Source organism: Phoenix dactylifera, chromosome 2 (genome assembly GCF_009389715.1).
Source record: "Phoenix dactylifera cultivar Barhee BC4 chromosome 2, palm_55x_up_171113_PBpolish2nd_filt_p, whole genome shotgun sequence".
NCBI lineage: Eukaryota > Viridiplantae > Streptophyta > Magnoliopsida > Arecales > Arecaceae > Phoenix > Phoenix dactylifera.
The window spans coordinates 487,983-509,584 of NC_052393.1; the positions used below are offsets into that span (position 1 = coordinate 487,983).

A 21,602-nucleotide genomic window follows, 5' to 3' on the forward strand; every position below is an offset into this window, starting at 1 on the left:
CACCCGCTCTATATCGAGTTTGATTGAAATTTTTCACTAGGAGCCTTCTATAAGATAACTCGACTCGACCATGCTAGACCTAGACTAAGGTTGGCAACTCGGCTGAGTCGCACCCTCGAAGGAAATTATTCTCTCGAGGAAATCTTGAAAAGGGGCTTCCATTACCAGCTAATCATGATTCGAGCAAAATTGATCAGGGTCCAGGTTCTATAATGGTCCTCCATTACCGTCCAAATACGGAAAGCATGGATCTTCCAGCGAAAGCTGTATCATATTTTCTACCAACATGATTTCTAGCTTTGTTTGCCTCCATGTCCAGAATTCTAGCCTATGCTTTACACTGATTAGAGCTTATTAATAATAAGAAATTAAAATGAATGATGAGAATTAACTATAAAGTGATATCTTTACAGATTTTCATAGGGCCTCTCAAGAAAAGCTAAAAAATATACAACTTTGCTTCATGGTCGGAATTTCGATCAGATGAAAGAATGGCAAGTCAAAATTAATCTGCAAGAGAAAGGAGAAACAAAAGGACGGACTTGAGTAACTGATGTGCTCGAATCCCATTGGCCAAGGTCAGAAGGGCACAAGATTCACCTCGATATCACCATGGGTTAATTGAAACTGATTTGGAGGCATCAAGATGGTTCAAACGGCAGGTTCCAAGAAGGAGCTCTGGGAGCTCTTCTTGTGTATTGCCCTGCATGGCATTCAATTCAAATGGATTTGTTAAGATTGTATGGATGCAGAGGCAGGAGTAATAATATCCTGAAAGATAAAGCAAGTGAATATTTTCTATAGGTCTTGCATAAGATGTTCAAACTGAGCTACTTTGTCTCGAAACTCAGAATTAAATCAAATAGACCTTTTGCTGTTTCCATTGGAAGTTATGTGGTCGTGTCAGTATTCGAGAAAAGGAAATTCCAACTGATCCAGGATATGTACGCTAAAATAAAAGTTTTGTTACATAATTACAACCAAAGAATCATAAATTTCATTACCTGTATTAGAAATGCCAATTCTATCACTAGATTGTTCAAGTAACCAAGCACAAGACTCACAACTCCCCTAGCAACTGTTGATGAGCCAGCATCGATTCCAACCTGAAAATTCACATTTGTACGAAGCCATTATAACTCAGCCATGTCAAAACTTATGAAGTTTTAAGAAGCAACTCAAACATAAATCCTTGCATGTATATACACAATAAATATAAAAGCATGCAACACATGGTGCACTATGCATGACTGCATGCTTTATCGGCACACTTGGTTGCCATTGATAGCACTATACCTATCAATATTTTCACCACAAAAGGAAATAGAACATCTTCATTTACATGTGCAAGGACATTTCGTCCAAAATCTGATACGACCCCAAGTCCATATAGGCAATTCCATTGATCCCTTTCTGACAATCAGCACACCACCATGTTTCACTACACCCACCACCTAATGTCACCAGCGCCACCACCTCTTGAGGCAATAGATGAGGGAAACTGGGGCTAAATGCAGCAGTAAGAGAGCAACCTTGATGAGAGTGTGATGACAGAGAAGAGGGTGGAAGAGGGAGGCCTGGAAGGTATGAAGCTGTAGAGGGTTGGGGTCGAAGGAGGCAATGACAAGGTGTAGATGATAATGAAGAGGTGAGGTGGAGGAAGCAACAATGGTAAGTTGACATGGTGACAGGCAAGTTGATGGCTGGTCAATGAGGGGGAAGGTAAAAGAGGGGATGAACAAGGATGAACATGCATACCATGATGGGACTAAGATCATGCTCTAGGAAGGAGAGGCCAGTTGGAGGGCTAAGTAGAATCATGGATTTAAGTAGGCATGAGAAGTGTGGGGATAAGTATGATCAAGATTGAGAGGAAAAAAAAGAAGGGGGGGGGGGGGGGGGGGGGGGTACAGAGAAATGCACTGCATATGTATTTTTAATTTGTTTGGAATCGCAACAGGTTGATTAAAAGAGGGCATCAATCCTAATGGATATCAATATGGCCAGTATTGCTGCATGCTTCAAAATTTTGGGCAATAAAGAGGGGCAAAAAATGACAAATGCAGTAAAGATGAAAATTTTGAAATATATGCAGCAAAAACTAGGGGAAAAATGAGGAATATGAACAATAGAAAAAGTACAAGTGTTGCACTTATCGAGCATGATGTGATGGACCAATCAAGATGGTTTGGTACATACAAAGTAAAGATCTACGAGGAGGCCATGATAATGAGAGATGCTTGAATTTCTATTTGAAGATCAGGAAAGAGGGATAGATAGACATATCACATAACCAGGACTGATGAAATTATTAGAAAGGAATGGAAAAGATTCAAGTAACACCACAAGTAGCCCTTGATGGGAGTAACCATGAAGTAGACTCACTGGTTTCCACAAGTGGTTGGAGCCATAGTTGATGGTTACCTATAGCACATCATGTATATTAAGATTTATGTAACTTGTCCTCCTTACTAACTTCTATTTTATACTAAAATGTTGGATGGATAGAAAAGATATATGCCATTCTATATTATCTATCTACTCTTAGTTCATCCTTTCATCCTGAAATACACCCACATTTTTTTAAAAAAAATTCTGTCTTTCCTGGTAGAAAGAGGCTTGTTAGCAATGGCCATTTACTGGGGCAAGCCTCAAATACCCCAAACCGTCAAACAATGGTAAAAGCAGACCCAAACCCATGTCTCGGGTAAACTACCAAGAGACTTTACCAGCAAGGTAAACCAGCACCTTTGTAGTTCTTCCATCCTAGTTTTGCAACCATAACAGACAACATATACTTGGTACTAATTTTTGTTAACTACTGGACTATCAAGTATGCACAGAAAACATGCACATCATGCATTCTGTAGAAAAGAAGTTTCATATGTACATAACATTTAATAACATTTGAACAGCTCCCAACCATAATCGTAAAATGCAAAGATGGATGGTTTGCAATCCATATATATAATGGCCATGTAATTTATATATAGATGATCTACATAGGGCCCAGAAGTCTCAGTCCAGTTATCGAGCCAACTAGGGGGCTACATGCCAAAAATTTTGATATATAAGCTCATGGTCGAGGATTTAACTACTGGGCCATACTGGGTCATACCAGAATGGTGCGGGCACCAGAATCCGGAAAAGACTCCAATTAATTAACTCAAGGTCACTATGGCTAATTTAAATTTGATCGAGTCCTGTAAATAAAATCATTGAGTCAGAAAGCAAGCCAAGTCAGGTTTCTACCACCACCTTTGCACAACCTTGGAGCACCACCTCGGCATCCACATCAACATCAGCTAGCCACCTCACCACTACTCCAACCAATGGAAGCACGCCAACCAGGATGAAGTCAAGCATAAGGAGCCGACCACATCATGCCATCTCATCAAAGGAACCAATGCAACGTCACGCCACCTCATCAGAAGAACCAATCCCTATGCAACATGCTATGTGCCACCTATTGGGACGCCACCTCATACAAGTTGACACGTCACCCAAATTCAAAGTCCAAGAGGTCGGCCACAATTCAAATGCAAGAAAATTTCAAATGGGAGTCAACAACTCTTCAAACCTTCCCCTTAAAGCTGGCCAACTTTCCTTCCTTTTCTCTAGCAATCAAGCCTTCAAATGTGGGGCGCCATTCATTATGTGTTTAAATTTCAAATCATGAGGAAAATCTATAAATACCTCCTCATGACATCTTGTAATGTCAATTGATGAATGAATAAAAAGTGCTTCTTTCTTCCTTAGCAATCTTGCTTCGTCACCTTGAGAGAAGGTTGGGCGTGAGGCCCTTGTTCCAGGTTGGGCGTGAGGCCCTAAAGCCACTACCACATCCACCATTGCCCTACCTCCTCTCGCCTCCTTTTTCTTTTGTGATTTCCATTCCCCTCTTACGCCAAAGTTCTAATCCCTGTTTCTTTGCAGGTCCTTAAAGTACTCCATGTCATTGGGTCAATTATCCTTCCAAACCAATAGCAAAAGGGCCCTGTTGCAACGGAAGATGAAGCTTGGTCATCCAATCATCAACCTTCGAGAGTGAGATCAAGGATCCTCCTCCAAAAAAAAATTCCAGAAGTTCAATGTTTGGTAAACCTCAACTCTAGGTCTGATTTATTGAAGGAAGTGTCCTAATCAAGTGGTTTCTCAACCACAACGGTCCATTCTTCTAAGTCCTAAATTAATTAGTACATGCGGGTAACTAGTCTTGAAATTACTATGCTCATGTTAATGTTTTCTTATCCCATATGTGACTGAATTTCCTGCTGCTATTAGGCTAGTTAATCAACATAACTTACTGATAATCCTTATGTTTAAATCCCTCGCATTCATCCCGCATCATTTTTGGTATCAGAGCATGATTAATTAGGACACACATTGATTATGCTGAAATTCTGCACTTGCTGAAATTTCTGCACTTTCCTGAAGTCCATTGATGCCAAAATCCTAGTTTGCATGCCTTATTAAGTTTATGAATTAAATCTGAATATTTCAAATTTTAATTCCGAATTTTAGTTATTAAAGTTGATATCTGATCTCCACAAATTTAGGATTTGAAGTTAACAATTTCAAAGTTAAATTTGAAATTCTAGGTTTGGGCTCCAAATCTGAAATTTCCAAATCTAAAATTTCCAAATCTGAAATTTTCAATATGAATTTTGCATTCGAATTTCAAAACTTGAAATTTTAAAACATTAGATCTGAAATTCAAATTTGAAATTCAAAATTCAAAATTAAAAGTGGGAACTTAAATTGAAACCAAAAAAAAAATTGAGATTCAAAATTTAAATTTGAAATTTAAACTTGAAATTTGAAATTTGAAATTCAAAAGCTGAAAACTAAAATTCAAATCTGAAATTCAAAATTCAAAAGTTTAAATTCGAAATTTGAAATTTGAAATTTTAAATCTCAACTTGTGTGGACATTTAAAATAGTTGCATCCATCATAAATCATATTAAGGGCACTCTAATTGCAACATAAGGGAAGGATTTCATCACCTTTCCTTAGCCCAAAACAACCACCCTCATAAATCTAGAACCCAAGCCTAATTTAAAACTCAACGAGCCAACTTAACTTAGAAACCACAACGAGTCTTTAGGCTAATTGAATTTGGCTAATTCCTTGCTGTCTAGAAAAGTTTCGATCAGGGTCGTGGCTACCATCTTATTTGCCCAGCCCCGTTAAGCGATTGGTGTCAGCTAAGTATGGTTAATGGCGGTTACACGAACTCTTGGTCCAACTGGCCTGGGCAAATGGTGAACCAATTTTGATTAGATAAGTCTTTGATTTAGATTTAGCAAACCCTAGCATAGGCTAGTCATTTTGTTTTGTCTTGAGCCTTGTATGACAACTAGATCAGGATCACCCTACAACCCATCACATACACAACCCATTGAAGCCATGGACCCCAATCTTGAGACCATCCTAAGGACTATGACTGAGCAGTTCAAACAATTGAACAATAGGTTTGATCAAGTTGAGGAGAGGCTAGGAACCCTAGAGGAAAATCAACAGACCCACGTGGAACCTGAATTGACACCCCAACCCCATCGCCACCTTTTCACTCCTGAACATAATCAGCGACGACCACATCAGGATCATGTAGACCAGGATGAACGAGCCCTTAGGAGTATCAGACTTGATGCACCCTCCTTCGAAGAAAGTCTAGACCCTAAGGTATACATTGATTGGGAAAATGACATGGATCAATATTTTGAGTGGTATGAAATGTCGGAAGAAAGAAAATTCAAATTTGCCAAGCTTAGGTTGACACGACATGCAAGGTTATACTGGGGAAATATTGAGAGGATCACTAGGCAAAGAGAAGAACTACCTATCAATACATGGAGACAGATGAAAATTAAGCTAAGAGAGAAATACGTCCCATTATCCTACGATCAGAGATTACTAGATCAATGGCAAAGATTAAATCAAGGAGGGAAAATTGTATCTGAGTACATTGCCAAATTTGATGAGTTCGCTATGAGGTGCAACATAATTGAGTCAGAAGCTGTAACCCTATCTAGGTTTAGAGCTGGTCTTAAGGAGGACATTCAAAGGGAATTGTTCTTAAGAGAAATTCATGATTTAGACCAAGCCTACCAGATTGCCAGAGACTGCGAACGATTCCAGAGGGGACCCATTTTTCGACGACCTGAACCCAATAGGATTAGCAACCCTGGAAGCAGGCCAAACCCAAGTTCAAACCCATTACACAGACCCAATCGTATCACTCCACAGGCTCGTAGGGACGACAAAGGAAAAGCCCCTGAAGGTAGAAAGGAAAACAATGTCCCTTGTTTTAGGTGTCATAAAGTAGGACATTATGCAAGCCAATGCCCCACTAGAGCATTACACATAGGAGAAGTAGAAGAAGAAGATCCTGAGACCCTAGAGAATTATGGAGAAGAAGTCTACGAAGCAGAGACCAATTTGGTAGATGAATATGAAGAAGAGGAAGAAATCATTGAGGCGTCTGAATTTCTAGGAGTTGTGAGATGTATATTGACCCAGGCTAAAGAACAAGAAGATTGGCGTAGGACCAACATCCTACAAACCTTTATCAAAATAGGAGAAAAAGCCTGCAAAATCATCTTAGATAGTGGAAGTTGTGTCAATGCCATATCAACCAACACCATCAAGAGTTTAGGGTTGCCTACCGTACCCCATCCCCATCCCTATAAAGTATCTTGGATAAATTCGACTTCACTACCCATTAAACTTAGATGCCAAGTCCAGATACAATTCCAATCCTATCAGGAGAAGGTATGGTGTGATGTCCTTCCTATGGGAGTAAGTAGCATTATCCTAGGCAGACCATGGCTATACGATCATGATGCTACCCTGTTTGGACGATCAAATTCATGTTCCTTCAATCATAATGGAAAGAAAATTGTAGTTCACCCTACCCCACCTAAGGACAACGTTAAGAGGGGAGCTAGTAGTAGTCTGAAGGAAACGAAACCTGGATTGAACCTAATCAATGCTAAGGAATTAGAGCAAGAGATCAATAAGGGTTCACCCATTTGGATGTTGACTGTTAAGGAGACCCAATACCAAATCCCAGTAGCACACCCTCAAGAAGTGGTTGAAATCTTAGAAGAGTTCAAAGATGTATTTCCTAAAGACCTTCCTGACAACCTACCACCTTTAAGGGACATTCAGCATGCCATAGATCTAGTTCCAGGAGCCACCTTGCCCAATCTACCCCATTATAGGATGAATCCTTCGGAGCACCAAGAATTGCAAAAGCAAGTTGGCGAGTTACTTAGGAAAGGATTCATTAGGAAGAATTTAAGTCCTTGTGCAGTACCTGCCCTTCTGACCCCTAAGAAAGATGGCACTTGGAGAATGTGTGTAGATAGTCGTGCCATCAATAAGATTACCGTCAAATACCGTTTTCCTATTCTCCGTCTAGACGACATGTTAGATATGATGGCCGGAGCCACAGTATTCTCCAAAATCGATCTTAAGAGTAGCTATCATCAAGTAAGAATTAGGCCAGGGGATGAATGGAAAACTGCCTTTAAGACTAAAGACGGCTTATTTGAATGGGTAGTGATGCCTTTCGGTTTATCCAACGCACCTAGTACCTTTATGAGGATCATGACCCAAATTTTAAGGACATTCATTGGAAAGTTTGTAGTAGTCTATTTTGATGACATTCTTATATATAGCAAGACAAAAGATGACCACTTGAATCACCTTAGACAAGTTTGTCAATCACTTAGACAAGATAGCCTCTATGCTAATCGAAAGAAATGTGAATTCATGACACCTAGGATTATCTTTTTAGGATTTGTCGTGACCACTGAAGGAGTATCTGCCGATCCCGAAAAGGTCAAATCCATAGTTGAGTGGCCAGTACCTAAAAACATTCATGACGTTCGTAGCTTTCATGGTCTAGCCACATTCTACAGGAGATTCATTAGAGGATTCAGCACAATTGTCGCCCCCATTACTGATTGCCTTAAGAGAGAAAATTTTGAGTGGACCAAGGCAGCTGAGAAAGCCTCTAGAGAGATTAAAGACAAGATGACACAAGCACCTATATTGAGATTACCCGACTTTTTCAAAGTTTTCGAGGTTGCCTGTGACGCATCAGGAGTCGGGATTGGAGGCGTTCTAAGTCAGGAAAACCACCCAGTAGCATTCTTTAGTGAGAAATTAAACAACGTCAAGCTAAGGTATTCTACCTACGATAGAGAGTTGTATGCAGTGGTCCAAGCCCTAAGGTACTGGAGACACTACCTTCTGCCACTAGAGTTTGTCCTATACTTCGATCATGAATCCCTACGTTTCCTCAACTCTCAGAAAAAGTTGAACCCTAGACATGCGAAATGGGTAGAGTACATCCAGGCCTATACCTTCGTCCTGAAACATAAGGCTGGAAAAGAAAATTGTGTTGCCGCCGCCCTTAGTAGACGATCTATGCTCCTCACTTCTGTTAGTACCGAAGCCATAGGTTTTGAAAGGCTCAAGGAGGAGTATGAACATTGCCCCGACTTTAAGGAAACCTACCAATCAATCCGTCAAGGACCCTCGAGCCAATTTTCCGATTTTACCATTCACGATGGATTCCTCTTCAAAGAAAATAAGTTGTGCATTCCCCGCACCTCCACCCGAGACTTTCTAGTTTGGGAAATCCACGCAGGAGGCCTAGCTGGTCATTTTGGTAGGAACAAAACCATCTTAGAAGTCGAAGACCAGTTCTTTTGGCCAGGTCTAAAGAAAAACGTTGCCCAAATAGTAGCCCGATGTCGAACCTGCACCACAGCAAAGCAACAACGACAAAACACCGGTCTATACACTCCCCTACCAGTCCCCGAATGCCCTTAGCAAGATATTAGCATGGACTTTGTGTTAGGATTACCCAAAACCCTGAGAAAACATGATTCAGTATATGTCGTGGTAGACCGATTCTCCAAAATGGCACACTTCATACCTTGTTCCCAGACTTATGATGCCTCAAAAATAGCTAAACTTTTTCTAAATGAAGTGGTTAGGCTACATGGTTTACCCAAGACCATCGTATCAGATAGAGACGTTAAGTTCACTAGCTATTTCTGGAAGACCCTTTGGCATATGCTAGGAACCATAAGTACAAGGCATCTCCACTGCCTACCACCCTCAAACTGATGGTCAGACCGAAGTCGTTAATCGGAGTCTAGGGAACTTATTGAGATGCCTTGTCGGTGACAACCTAGGAAACTGGGATCTCCTATTATCACGCGCTGAATTCGCTTATAACAGCTCAGTCAATAGATCCACAGGAAAGAGTCCTTTTGAGATTGTCCATGGATATAAACCTAGGAAACCTGTAGATCTTATTCCATTACCATCACATGCACGAGTCTCAGAGACAGCAGAATCATATGCACAACATGTCAGGGATTTACATAAGAAAATCAGTAAGAAAATTGACATGAGTAACAAAGCTTATGCGCAAGCAGCTAGTCGTCACAAACGGGCTAAGGAATTTATTGAAGGAGACTATGTAATGATTAGACTAAAACCTGAAAGGTTTCCCCCGGGAACTATGAAAAAATTGCATGCCCGCAGTGCAGGTCCATTTAGGATACTAAAGAAAATTGAACCTAACGCTTATGTGGTTGACTTACCCCTTGATTTTGGTATTAGCTCGACCTTCAACATCTCAGACCTTATAGAGTATAAGGGACCAACATTGATACCTAGTGAACCTTTTGATCATGTTCCCATTGAGAGTGAACCCACACCTGAATGCCCTCCAGCCACATTTCCAGAACCGAGAGATAGGGTTGAACATGTCTTGGATGATCAAGCTATCACCACCCGGAACAAAGGGTACCAACGCTATTTGGTTCACTGGGAGGGTCGACCAGAATCTGATGATTCATGGATTACTCGAGAGGACCTACAGAGACTCAACCCAGATCTACTAGAAAAGTACCACAGCCAAACCAACCCCTGTTCGACAGAGTCGAATTCTTCCCACCCCGGGAGAATTGGTGCGGGCACCAGAATTTGATCGAGTCCTGTAAATAAAATCATTAAGTCAGAAAGCAAGCCAAGTCAGGTTTCTACTACCACCTTTGCACACCCTTGGAGCACCACCTCGGCATCCACATCAACATCAGCTAGCCACCTCACCACTACTCCAACCAATGGAAGCACGCCAACCAGGATGAAGTCAAGCATAAGGAGCCGACCACATCATGCCATCTCATCAAAGGAACCAATGCAACGTCACGCCACCTCATCAGAAGAACCAATCCCTATGCAACATGCTATGTGCCACCTATTGGGACGCCACCTCATACAAGTTGACACGTCACCCAAATTCAAAGTCCAAGAGGTCGGCCACAATTCAAATGCAAGAAAATTTCAAATGGGAGTCAACAACTCTTCAAACCTTCCCCTTAAAGCTGGCCAACTTTCCTTCCTTTTCTCTAGCAATCAAGCCTTCAAATGTGGGGCGCCATTCATTATGTGTTTAAATTTCAAATCATGAGGAAAATCTATAAATACCTCCTCATGACATCTTGTAATGTCAATTGATGAATGAATAAAAAGTGCTTCTTTCTTCCTTAGCAATCTTGCTTCGTCACCTTGAGAGAAAGTTGGGCGTGAGGCCCTTGTTCCAGGTTGGGCGTGAGGCCCTAAAGCCACTACCACATCCACCATTGCCCTACCTCCTCTCGCCTCCTTTTTCTTTTGTGATTTCCATTCCCCTCTTACGCCAAAGTTCTAATCCCTGTTTCTTTGCAGGTCCTTAAAGTACTCCATGTCATTGGGTCAATTATCCTTCCAAACCAATAGCAAAAGGGCCCTGTTGCAACGGAAGATGAAGCTTGATCATCCAATCATCAACCTTCGAGAGTGAGATCAAGGATCCTCCTCCAAAAAAAAATTCCAGAAGTTCAATGTTTGGTAAACCTCAACTCTAGGTCTGATTTATTGAAGGAAGTGTCCTAATCAAGTGGTTTCTCAACCACAACGGTCCATTCTTCTAAGTCCTAAATGAATTAGTACATGCGGGTAACTAGTCTTAAAATTACTATGCTCATGTTAATGTTTTCTTATCCCATATGTGACTGAATTTCCTGCTGCTATTAGGCTAGTTAATCAACATAACTTACTGATAATCCTTATGTTTAAATCCCTCGCATTCATCCCGCATCACAGAAGGTACCAGTACTAGCACAACACCCATAGTGGTACTATGGAGATTTATGGTACTTCACCTCTATTTTGCTGTACCAACACAAAGAACGGTACTATGTGTTGGTATAGCACATACAGTACAAGGTATTGCTTGCATCACTGTGCATGCAAGAAAGTATATATAGAATCACCACTTTCATCATACAATTTCCACATATATTACATCCATTAATGTACTCTGTCATGTTTACAGATGAAAGTTAATTGTTGAAGATGCTAATGATGCATTACATGATTTGAGAGGTGACAGAAAGCACTTCAGCACTCCATATATGGCATGACCTTATATAGAATATCTTAGTTGTTTAAATGTGTGCTATTATAGTGATTATCTAAATTTTACCTCCAAGTAGTTGCTCCCACGAAAATAATGACTTGCCAGTGCTTGACCCACCAAACATGCTTTTTTGCCCACACTTTGCTTCACTATCCAAGATCCCTACAAGAAGATCAAAAGAACGGGAAAAAAGAAAAAATAATCATGCATGATGGCAAGGCTTCAGCATACACTAGTTTAGATGCTATTGTACTGCATACACATACCTTTGATATATATGGGATGAGTTTAAACCTCGAATTCCTGAACGCATCATCTCCTTTGACAAAACTTTCAAGGAGGGGAACATTTTCCAATGGAGTATCCATCATATAATATAAAGCGAGACTATATGTAGATGAACCTGGGATCTGTTTCATAGACAAAGATAAGATATTTGGATGTTGAGGGTCTAGATTTATTAGAGAAGATTGGTGTCTCCTCTTTGCACCTAAAAGGACAAAGAAGATTACTCACTTGTATGTTTACTATGAAGAAAAACTCGCTGCCACCTTGTGCTGCATATTTCTGCAAGATTCAAAACCTTTTCCTATGAAGCTGAAAAAGAAAGAAGATTACTTGTGCAGCATAAAGTATTTGTGATTACAAAGAGACCTGTACAACGCCCCCAGGCCGGCCACCAAGATCATCTTCACGCTTATCAGAATTTAGCCAATCAGCAGCTACCATTTGCATCAAGGTGCTATTGGCTTTAATCTGTTAATCCAACAAATCGATGAAATAAACAACAGAATTATCAATTTTAGCAAAACTATGAAAGACCGATCTATAATTCAGTATTCAAGAATTCATATATTAAAACTAAAACTATTTCACAATTAGGCACATCTGGAAGTTCATTTAAATGAAAAATTGTAGGACAAAGTGGTGATATTAGGATATGTAAATATCTAAGATTTACAGCTAAACAAAGTGATCCTCCCTCCTAGCCAGAAAGAGATGTTTATGACACTGTGAAATCGAAGATCTGATATTAAGGGAAAACTATGAAAGCTTCACCGTATTGTCTGGATATAAGAACACTATGAGTCTATAAATATATGCTAATTTTGCCTTCTCAAAAGTTAGTAAACATACATTTTTACAAGAGAAGAAGCAAAATCTAAGCAGGAGATTGCACCTTCTGTTGGTCTCGTAGGTAAGATTCACCGCGAATTAAGAATGATGTAGGGTCTGCCATTGCCCAACTGCAAGTCATAGTACAACTTGGGTCTTTTGGAAGAGTGGTTCCATAGCTGCAAGGTGCCATATCTCCCATCGAGGCCTCCTGTAAATCAATGTAGCCTTTCTTTTGAACTGCATAAGTACAAGAGAAACAAGTGATCATTTTAAGTATGGTAGCATCCCTGACATAAATATTATATTAATTGAAAGAAACCTCGCCAAACTACCTGCAAAATCATGCAACTTCTTCACAAAAACTGCAGCTGTTGATAGCTTGTGCTGGCGTTGTTCCTGTACCAACTGATTTTAACAACCAAAAAATGACATGCTAAAATTTAAGCTCAGTTTCTGTTTTACATATATAAGTTCATCTATTTGACAATGCAGATTGTGTTTCAATCAATATATGAAGGATACAGCAACCAAAGAGGAAAAGAAAAATTTAAGCTAAATGAAGCCTGAGAGGGAATGCCGATCTTTTGAGAGCTTCAGTAAAACAATAAGATTAACAAATGCTCAGGCTTCTAGGTGCCTTTTAGAATATTTCGAACAGCTAAACACCACATAAAAAATGGAAGTATCCAACTTCTGAACAATGCAATCTAAGATTCATAGCATGACGGCCTTAGAAAGTATCTGAGGCATGTTTTTAATATTCGCCATCTTGGTACCGGACCCCGTACCAGTGCCACACTAGCACAATATCCGTACCGTACGGTACAAAATTTTTTTGGCGTACTGAGTGTCGGTACGCCACCCGTACTGGATACCGGTACCGTAAAGGTATAGTACACCCCATACCGCGCGGTTCCCAACTTTGAGATGGTTTCAAGAAAAAACAGACACAACATGTTAGCATTGACAAAGGTGTTGTTGGTATTCAATATACTGAACACACGGATACAGCTCTCAAAGGGAGCAAACGTGCTTCAAAGACTGGAAACATTCTTCGTTTTCTTTATCTCAAAACAAAGATTTTGCAATTCAGTTTTCATTTCTAGTTCAAGTTCATTACTTCCACATGTTTATCCATACATTTTACGGCTTGTTTCTTTTCACTTGCTCTCCATGATCTCTCAGCAATATCATCTTTGTAGATTTTTTTTTTTTGATTATTCATATGATTTTTCTTCAGCTTCGTGATGAGTTATGCGCATTTACCAGTGATGGGTTCTTCTAATGCCCGTTATGTTCCCTTACATTGCATGTTATTTACAAGTTCCATAAATTCCCATTGGACATGCATAGCTGTTGTTTTCAACCTGTCTTCAGCTACGATCACACCATGACATTTACTGGGCCAACATATGGTTTTTGGAGGGCCAACATGCAAGACATCCTTCCTTGCTCCTTGGCTAAACCCAATCTACTTTGGAGATACAGGGCCCTGATAGCTTCAGACCGACAACCACATGATTTTTTTATTAGTTTAAGACCTGCTCACTCTCCTCATCTTTCTTTTCTCTATGCCTCAGATGAGACCTCTTTACAATATCTCACATTTATCCAGTGCTTCTCTTTTGGTCCATATATTCTTCTTATACAAGCCACTATGAATTTGGTTGAGAGCATGTTAGATGCACCTTTATTTATTTTCCATCTTCATCTAAAATCTTCAAATTGTATGTTTCTTACCTAATATTTGTTATCACTACCAAGGCTATGCTTTGGAATATGCACATGTTCTTCAACTTATCTAGGTTGTGGTGTTCATTTCATTAACATCATTTTCTTCATTTTGTTAAATTGATGGTTATCATTATCAAAATTGCTGTCTTAGGATCTAATAAACAAAAGAACGGAGAAATTGATAAAGACTTGTTTAGTAGAATTAGAACAAGATGAATGAAGTGAATAAGTGCTTAAAGTGTCCTACATGGCCAACGCACTCTATGACAATTTAGGAGGGGAAAATTTTGATGGCAATAGGTTAAATGTGGCTAAAATGTTTCTGTAACAAGGGTCCAAGAAAATAGGTTAAATGTAACAAAACCGAGAATGCTAAGATGGATGAATACTAAAACTACAAAGTAAGGTTCGCCGTCTCGGTACTGAACCCCATACTAGCACCATCCTATTACTGTATTGGTACATCCGGTACAAAGGGCAGTTTGGAGTACCAACACTCGGTATGCCTCCTGTACCACATACCAGTTTGGTACCGATACAGTACGGTCCGTATGCACCAATACCGACCGGTAAAGCAAGCTATGCTACAAAGGATAGAGTCATGAATGACTATATTGGAGGAGCAGTAGAAGTTGCATCAATAAAAGACAAGTGACAATGAACCAAACTAGAGGGTATCAGCATACAAAATAAAAGTCCAAGGAGGCTTACGTAAGAAGAGGCATTCCAATTTTTGTCGAAGGATTTAGAAAGGAAAAGGAAAACTAAGGTAATAGGAATGGAAGTTGCACGAAAGGATATGAAAAAGTTTGCAATAACATTAGGGGCAATTCTAAAATTAAATAGCAATAATTCGAGAATGAGGATTCATAAAGAAGACCAAAATACTTGGGATAAGGCTTGATAGCTCTGGTTATGGTTTAATGTCATTACTGCTATTTTCACCATCTACAGTGATGGCAGTTGTTTCTGTTCTTGTTATGCGATAATGGATGCAGTGTGCACACTAAGCTATCTGGGGACCAACATTAATGGAACACAATAAGGGAGCAGTAGACCAAAACTTAATGGATGACAGTCTTGAAGTGAATTTTGCAAGCATTTCATGTCGGAGGGGCATGGCAATTCTCATTCTAATAAGTAAAGATCAAAAAATTAAACAGAATAGTATGGTTACATGGCATCGGGGAGAAAAAAAAAATCATGTCACAGAAGCATAATGGAAAAAGAGTGAAAATGACACTAGGCACTCACCTGAGAGTGCATGCCTTCATCAGAAGGCCACAGAGCTTCTGTTTGGTCATTATCAGACTCATCAATAACATCAAAGAATTCATCAGCTGCATCATTTAGTTGAAGAAATGACCCACTTGTGTTTGCATGGCCGGAAGGAGACTGTTGTGGCGCTTCTGCAGAATCTGCACTCTTACTATTCTCACCTGTTGTCTGCACTTCTACCTTTATGTGTTCTTTTTCACTATACGGCAATCCTATCTCCCTTGTCAATTCACCTGATGAGTAATCAGAGCATGTGCAATTACCAAGTTTTGCTCGGAAGAACTCCCGCAAAGCTGCAAAGTAAATGTTGAAATGAGATATTCGATCATGAGCTCCTTAGATTGCTATAATCATAAGGATTGTGATTATAAAAAAACAAACAGGATTCTCATGCCATAAATCCTACCTGCAACTCTCCCAAGCATCCGGATTGTAACATACTTTGCAGATGATGTAAACATATAAGACCTCCAGAATTTCCAATCAATTGCAAGCATGTGCTTCACAACTGATTGTTTTCCTTGGTTCACAGGAGATATTACATATCCCCCACCTACAGAACATAAAGAACATAAAATACTGCATGAACATGCATGTCAGTTAAATGGCTGGCATTTGCCAGCACAACTAGGAAGTCTTTAGAAAATTTTCAACGCAAAATATTAAGCTACATTACTTTTAAGGCAAGCACGAATATAGCCTCTTTCAGGTCGACAGTTTTGATGGAAAACAGAATGGTAAAGAATTACTGCAACGAATTACAAATAGAGTTAGTCCATGGCTTTGCTCTACGAGCTAACAGTTGCCAGGATCTCATTAATGGCATTACCATATGTTCCATCATCTTCCCTCCTCCAGTAACGCCGTAACAATAAATCTCTTTTGTTCATTCCCCTGAAAATTAAATAAAATCCCTTCAGAAAAGAGACAGATAATTGATGAGACAATTAATAAATTTTCTGAAGGTTTAGAGGTTTGGGATCTGACCATGGTAACCAATCACCATGCAATTTCTTGTGGATTATATCAGTGTGACCATCCAGGTGTTCAACCACTCTGCCTTCTAATAAAGAGAAATCCCATCTACAATAAATTTCAAGGCCTTACTTTTAGAATATAGAAATTCCAGAATATATTATTGCCTAGTAAAAATGTCAGATTTATCTGCATGTGCCTAGTCTCTTTTATTTCCATATCTATTTTGTGAATAACAGTTATCTATTTTCTTATTTATTGAAATAACTGATACAAAATTGCAAGATATCATGCTTATCCTATATGCGCTACTATGTTTTTTACATCTACTATAATTCAGAAGAATATAATGCTCCAACGTAATTGGTCATGAATGCAGCAGTGACCTTGGTTCTATACGTTGCTACATGGTCATGTACTTGGCATCAACTGCGATTATTGTCTTTTTACATAGGACAAAAGCAGAATATGATGTCAAAAATTTAAAACTGTATGCACAGCAGACTGTGGCACTCTTACTCTGATCTTGATGGACCAAGGGACATTACTGTCCGGAAGATGGCCTCAGAAGTTGCATCAACCACACCTACTGCCATTATTGCTGGATGATCGTCCCAGTGCTGAGCAAAGGAGCATATTTAATAATACTTACTGGACTCGAGATAATGGATATTTGTTGATCAAATTAAATAGATACCTTCCCAAGAAAATCACCCTCATTTGACTCTTTAAAAAGTCGTAAACCTGCAAGGAAAATGTCCATGGATTTAATATAGAAGTTTTGCTACGAATAGAAAGATGAAATAAGAAACTATTACCATTTTTACAGCCAAATATCATCCATGGGGAAGGAGCAATAACATCAGACGCCATCGGATCAGCGTGCACAGATGAATAAACAGTCCAGTCTAGCAACATTTTCATTGTCAGATACTTCAGTAAAAACAAAATCTAGGAAAAAGGTAACACTATAGCAATGACAGATCCTTTACAAAATTCTGTAACAATCAGATTATTTGCGATTAAATACATTGTTGCAGAAGCAATATTGACATGTTTGAATTTTTCCAAGGGATGAACGAAAAAGATATCTTGGAAAAAGATAGTTGAGCTACAACTTTTAGGAAGTCTAAATTCTGAAATAAATAAAAAAAAATATAGCCTACCAATAGAGTGCATAAGACTTCTTGCCCTTGTGCGACTCAACCTGATTCAAAAAAAGTCAATAAAAAGGGCATAAATAACAAAAATATTCAGCTGAACAGATATTCTTATTTTACATAGCAAAGGAAAGAATGACTTATTAATCTGCACCACAAATCATGGAACTACAGACATGCATGTCATAGCTCTCATCAAGCAGGCTTGCAAAAACATCTGGCGAGTAGGCAAGGATGTCAAAAGGGAACCATATACTTCATAGATCAGCTAGTGGCACATTAGACTGGTACACTACAGACATAAACCCTGATATAAACTAACCTCTAAAGGACATCGTATTTCTTCCCATGAGTACATAGAATAAGGAAAAAAGAGGCCAGCACGATATAATTGTTTCTTTTACAGATGAACAGAAAAATTTAATAAAAGTATAACACAGACTGATTTTCTTGAATGCTAATTGTTTGAGTATCCCCAGATAGCAAGGAAATGTGCAGAGAACACAGACAAACGAATCAATAATGACATGCAAGTAAAAAAGTGAACAAGCATCCAAGATTTAAAGTGCACATGGTTCGCCCAGGGCCAATGAGAAATTAGTCTCAAATCCCTCCTTATCACAAATTAACATGGCAATTGGTAAGGTTTAACTTTTCTCCAAAGCATAGCTATCTACTTCCCTCAAATTAGACTACATAGCAAAGAAGAAAAGGATGGATCTAGGTCTTATTTATCCCCAAACAGCCTCCTTGACCAGATTCCTCCAAAGGATAGCAAAGATCTTGGTAAACTGATTTTCATAATCAAAACAAAACTGACCTACTAAGAATTTCAAAGTGTCTGTTGTATTCAAATTTAGCCTTGAAACCCGCATCAATTTCTAGTATCACTTGGGAAGGTAAATAAGGACTTTATGTGATGGTTCCATTTGACCCTTTTCTCTAACATCTCTTGCATTCCCTACTAAACAGAGGAGTGTTAGGGTGGATGATAAAGATCTGTGATTCCTCAGCAACCCAGCCTTGACAGGATTTCTAGAGGATTGAGCATCAAAACAGCTAATTCGCTGTCATCTCACAGCAGCACTAAATGACAACTTCCAAAATAATAGACAAAGATGGGGAAATACAACACAAGCAAGTCCAGCAAAAGATTAAAGATTTAAAGTTAAATAAATCATAGTGTAAATTAATGGAATTACACCTTTTGATATATTATCGTGCTGATATATGCCTATCGTCAAAGATGAAGATAACTATAATCAAAGTGACATAGTTTGAATATATTAAACAAGCTAAGCTGTCCTGCTATTATCTAAATGAAATAACAAGGAAGATATTTGCGAATAGTTGATAACTAATTTGTGTAATGGAAAGGGAGCTTCTTCTGACCTTAAAGAATGCCGTCTTCTTTTGGAACAAGCCACAAATTTCTCATCTTTGTTTGGGCACTCCTGCAAGTAACAAAATAATGATATATCACATTTTTAGGCAATACAGTCAATTTAAAAAGTCAGCATCAAAACCTTCAACGCTGCTTCCATTAAGGATCGGATCCAGCTAGCTGCTTCTTCTGAGCTTCGAGCACCCAACTGCAGAGTCAGATTATTCTTAGTCTCCATTCATCATGAATGTAAATCAGAACCAGCAAATCACAACTAACAAACAGGTTTTTGTAACGGTAAGCAATTATCCTCCCGTACCTTAAGTTGATCATTGTGATTAGAAGAACTATAAAGCGTAAATATATAGAAAACCTGCAAAATGCCACCAAAATTCACAAGTAATTAGCTCACATGCGGTAAACCTGGAAATTATTGAACCAAATAGATGACATATGGGAGGGCAAGAAATAAAGCTCTTATGGAAAATCTGGTCCAGGCTTGTCTCTTACACTTCTATGCATGCTCGCTCTCCCATTGTCTGTGACACGTATGCAGGAATTGATCAGAGCACTTCTTATAGGATCCTGAGAATGTTAAGCACGTAGAATATTTGAGTTTCACCACTTGAAGAAAAACAGATATCATTAGCAATCTCACATTGATTACCTGAAACTTGAAATGGTTAGCATGCTAGTTTTTAATCATGAATAAGTTTCTTAGTTTCCTTTCAACCAAATAGAATTGTGTGAGACATCAAACGACAAGTTATTCACCAACCACATGGATGTCATCATTCAAATTCAAATCTTTCGACAGATTTTTTTTTTCCCCTTAACATTCGTGTTCAAATTGTGCCACCCAAAACCAGATTGCCACTAAAGATTCCTAATAAGAAATATATTATCATACAAGACAATTTTCGGTCAAACTGGCTCATATTGATCTTTGAAAAATGAATTTCCGCACTAATAACAAACATGTTCCCTTCATAAAGAAAACCCCATATATTTTTGCCAAAGTTTTTTTTTTTTTTCTTTCTTTGTCGCCTGAATACTTTAGTTTCAAAAAACCAAAAGAAGATACCGAGCAATGGAAATCCAATTTCCAATCTGTTTTTGCGCAAGAATTCGATCCAATACAAACGAATAAAACCAAGACTCCGAAAAGAGTTGCTCTCATCATCCAAACGAACCAACAATAAAGATCATCTTTTCCCAAAAGAAGAAACAAAACCAAATAAACCAAACACCTATTTCTCTTTCTTTACATATCAAAGGAAAAGCCCAAAAATACAAAGAAAAGAAGAAGCATCAAGAATCGATCCGATATACCTCTCTTCTTGATGCGGGCACGGCCTTGTAGCAATTGAGGGCGTTGTCCTCGAGGACGAAGTAGCGCTTCCGGGAGTACTGCAGCCCGAGTCGATTGGACCGGATGAGGTAGAGCCACCCCTCCATCCTTCGATCCTCCTCCGTGATACCCATTGAAAATCTCCCTCTCCTCTCTCACTCTCTCTCGTTGCCTCTTTCTTCTCTCTCTCCCTCCCCCCCTTTTAGAGTTCAAATTCCATTCAAGGATTCGAGCTTCGGACGTCCCTTCTTCCGCCGAGAAGAAGCGGGGGAGGCCTCAGCTCAGGGGCAGAAGAGAAAAGAGGAGTTTGGAAAACGATGGCAACGAATCTAATAAATGAAATCCTCCCACCGAGGAATTTGAACGAGAGTGAAAGAGGAAAAGAGACTTTACCAGGGAGAAAGACAGAGCCCCTCCCAGCCTCTGAAACCCCCCTCGTGAGGGAATCAGATGGCAGAAAATTCCCGACCCCTCCTAACCTCTCCCTCTCCCCTCCTTGAAATTTCCAAAAGGACACCTCTCTCTCTCCTCTCTGTCTTTTTTTTTTTTATCCAAACGAAAAAGTGATGAATTTAGGGACACGCGAGACAAATGATGGGCAGGGGTTAAAGTTTATTTAAGGTAAAATGGCTTTGCTGGCCTCAAGCTTTTGGAGAAATTGGTTTTCCAGTTCTAAGGGAATTGAAAATGGCCTGCCTTTTTTTCGTTGTTCCCCATTGCTAAATTGGGTTTGGTGGTTATTAACTTCTTAAATTTACTCGCTTTCTTCTGGGTAGAAATTAGAAAGAATTCTATGGGTGATTGGTTGCAAAACGTAATGAGCCTCCCCACATGAGCACTCAAAGCTAAAAGTCTTTAAGATCCTGTTTCGCAGAGCTTTTGGTAGTACAGAAAGCATTTTATGATCCTCTTTTGATAGAAAAGAGATGTTTAGTGAAAAAATCAGAAAATTATTTTAACTTTCTAGTAAAGCTGAAATGGCTTCTTAGAAAAAACTTCAAAATGAAACTTTTTATAGCTCAAAATCCTTCATAAAATATTGGGTCAGGCTATTGTTATCTATTCTTGCTGGAAATGAAATTGTGATGTTTATTTTACACTATTCGAAA

The 21,602-nt window shown here is 39.1% G+C and overlaps 1 protein-coding gene across 2 annotated transcripts; it reads right to left on the reverse strand.

The window, feature by feature from the left end:
* Window positions 1-358: 358 nt before the first annotated feature.
* LOC103708419 (protein ENHANCED DISEASE RESISTANCE 2-like) lies at window positions 359-20,957 on the reverse strand. 2 transcript variants are annotated; one of them, XM_039116377.1, is made up of 23 exons: window positions 20,475-20,957; window positions 19,653-19,727; window positions 19,462-19,515; window positions 19,285-19,350; window positions 19,151-19,212; window positions 17,765-17,805; window positions 17,417-17,506; window positions 17,296-17,342; window positions 17,118-17,218; window positions 16,611-16,706; window positions 16,453-16,517; window positions 16,300-16,371; window positions 16,030-16,176; window positions 15,600-15,916; window positions 12,944-13,016; window positions 12,673-12,848; window positions 12,147-12,248; window positions 12,009-12,059; window positions 11,759-11,902; window positions 11,559-11,654; window positions 1,005-1,106; window positions 601-703; window positions 359-510 (listed from the first exon to the last, which is right to left on the reverse strand). In XM_039116377.1, exons 1-22 carry the CDS (start codon window positions 20,625-20,627, stop codon window positions 608-610), a joined length of 2,226 nt encoding a protein of 741 aa, XP_038972305.1. In that variant the 5' UTR covers window positions 20,628-20,957; the 3' UTR covers window positions 359-510; window positions 601-607. The 2 variants fall into 2 exon arrangements, with proteins under 2 accessions (XP_038972305.1, XP_038972308.1); XM_039116380.1 differs by having other exon boundaries at window positions 12,944-13,007; window positions 20,475-20,956.
* Window positions 20,958-21,602: the final 645 nt, after the last annotated feature.

Excerpts from the sequence above, each read along its gene's own strand:
- LOC103708419 (XM_039116377.1), bottom strand. The coding sequence starts at position 20,627 with ATGGGTATCACGGAGGAGGATCGAAGGATGGAGGGGTGGCTCTACCTC. Across the intron at positions 1,107-11,558 it reads GTGGGAGCAACTACTTGGAG|GTTGGAATCGATGCTGGCTC; the intron begins GTAAAATTTAGA and ends GTGAATTTTCAG. Across the intron at positions 704-1,004 it reads AATTGGCATTTCTAATACAG|GGCAATACACAAGAAGAGCT; the intron begins GTAATGAAATTT and ends AATGCCATGCAG.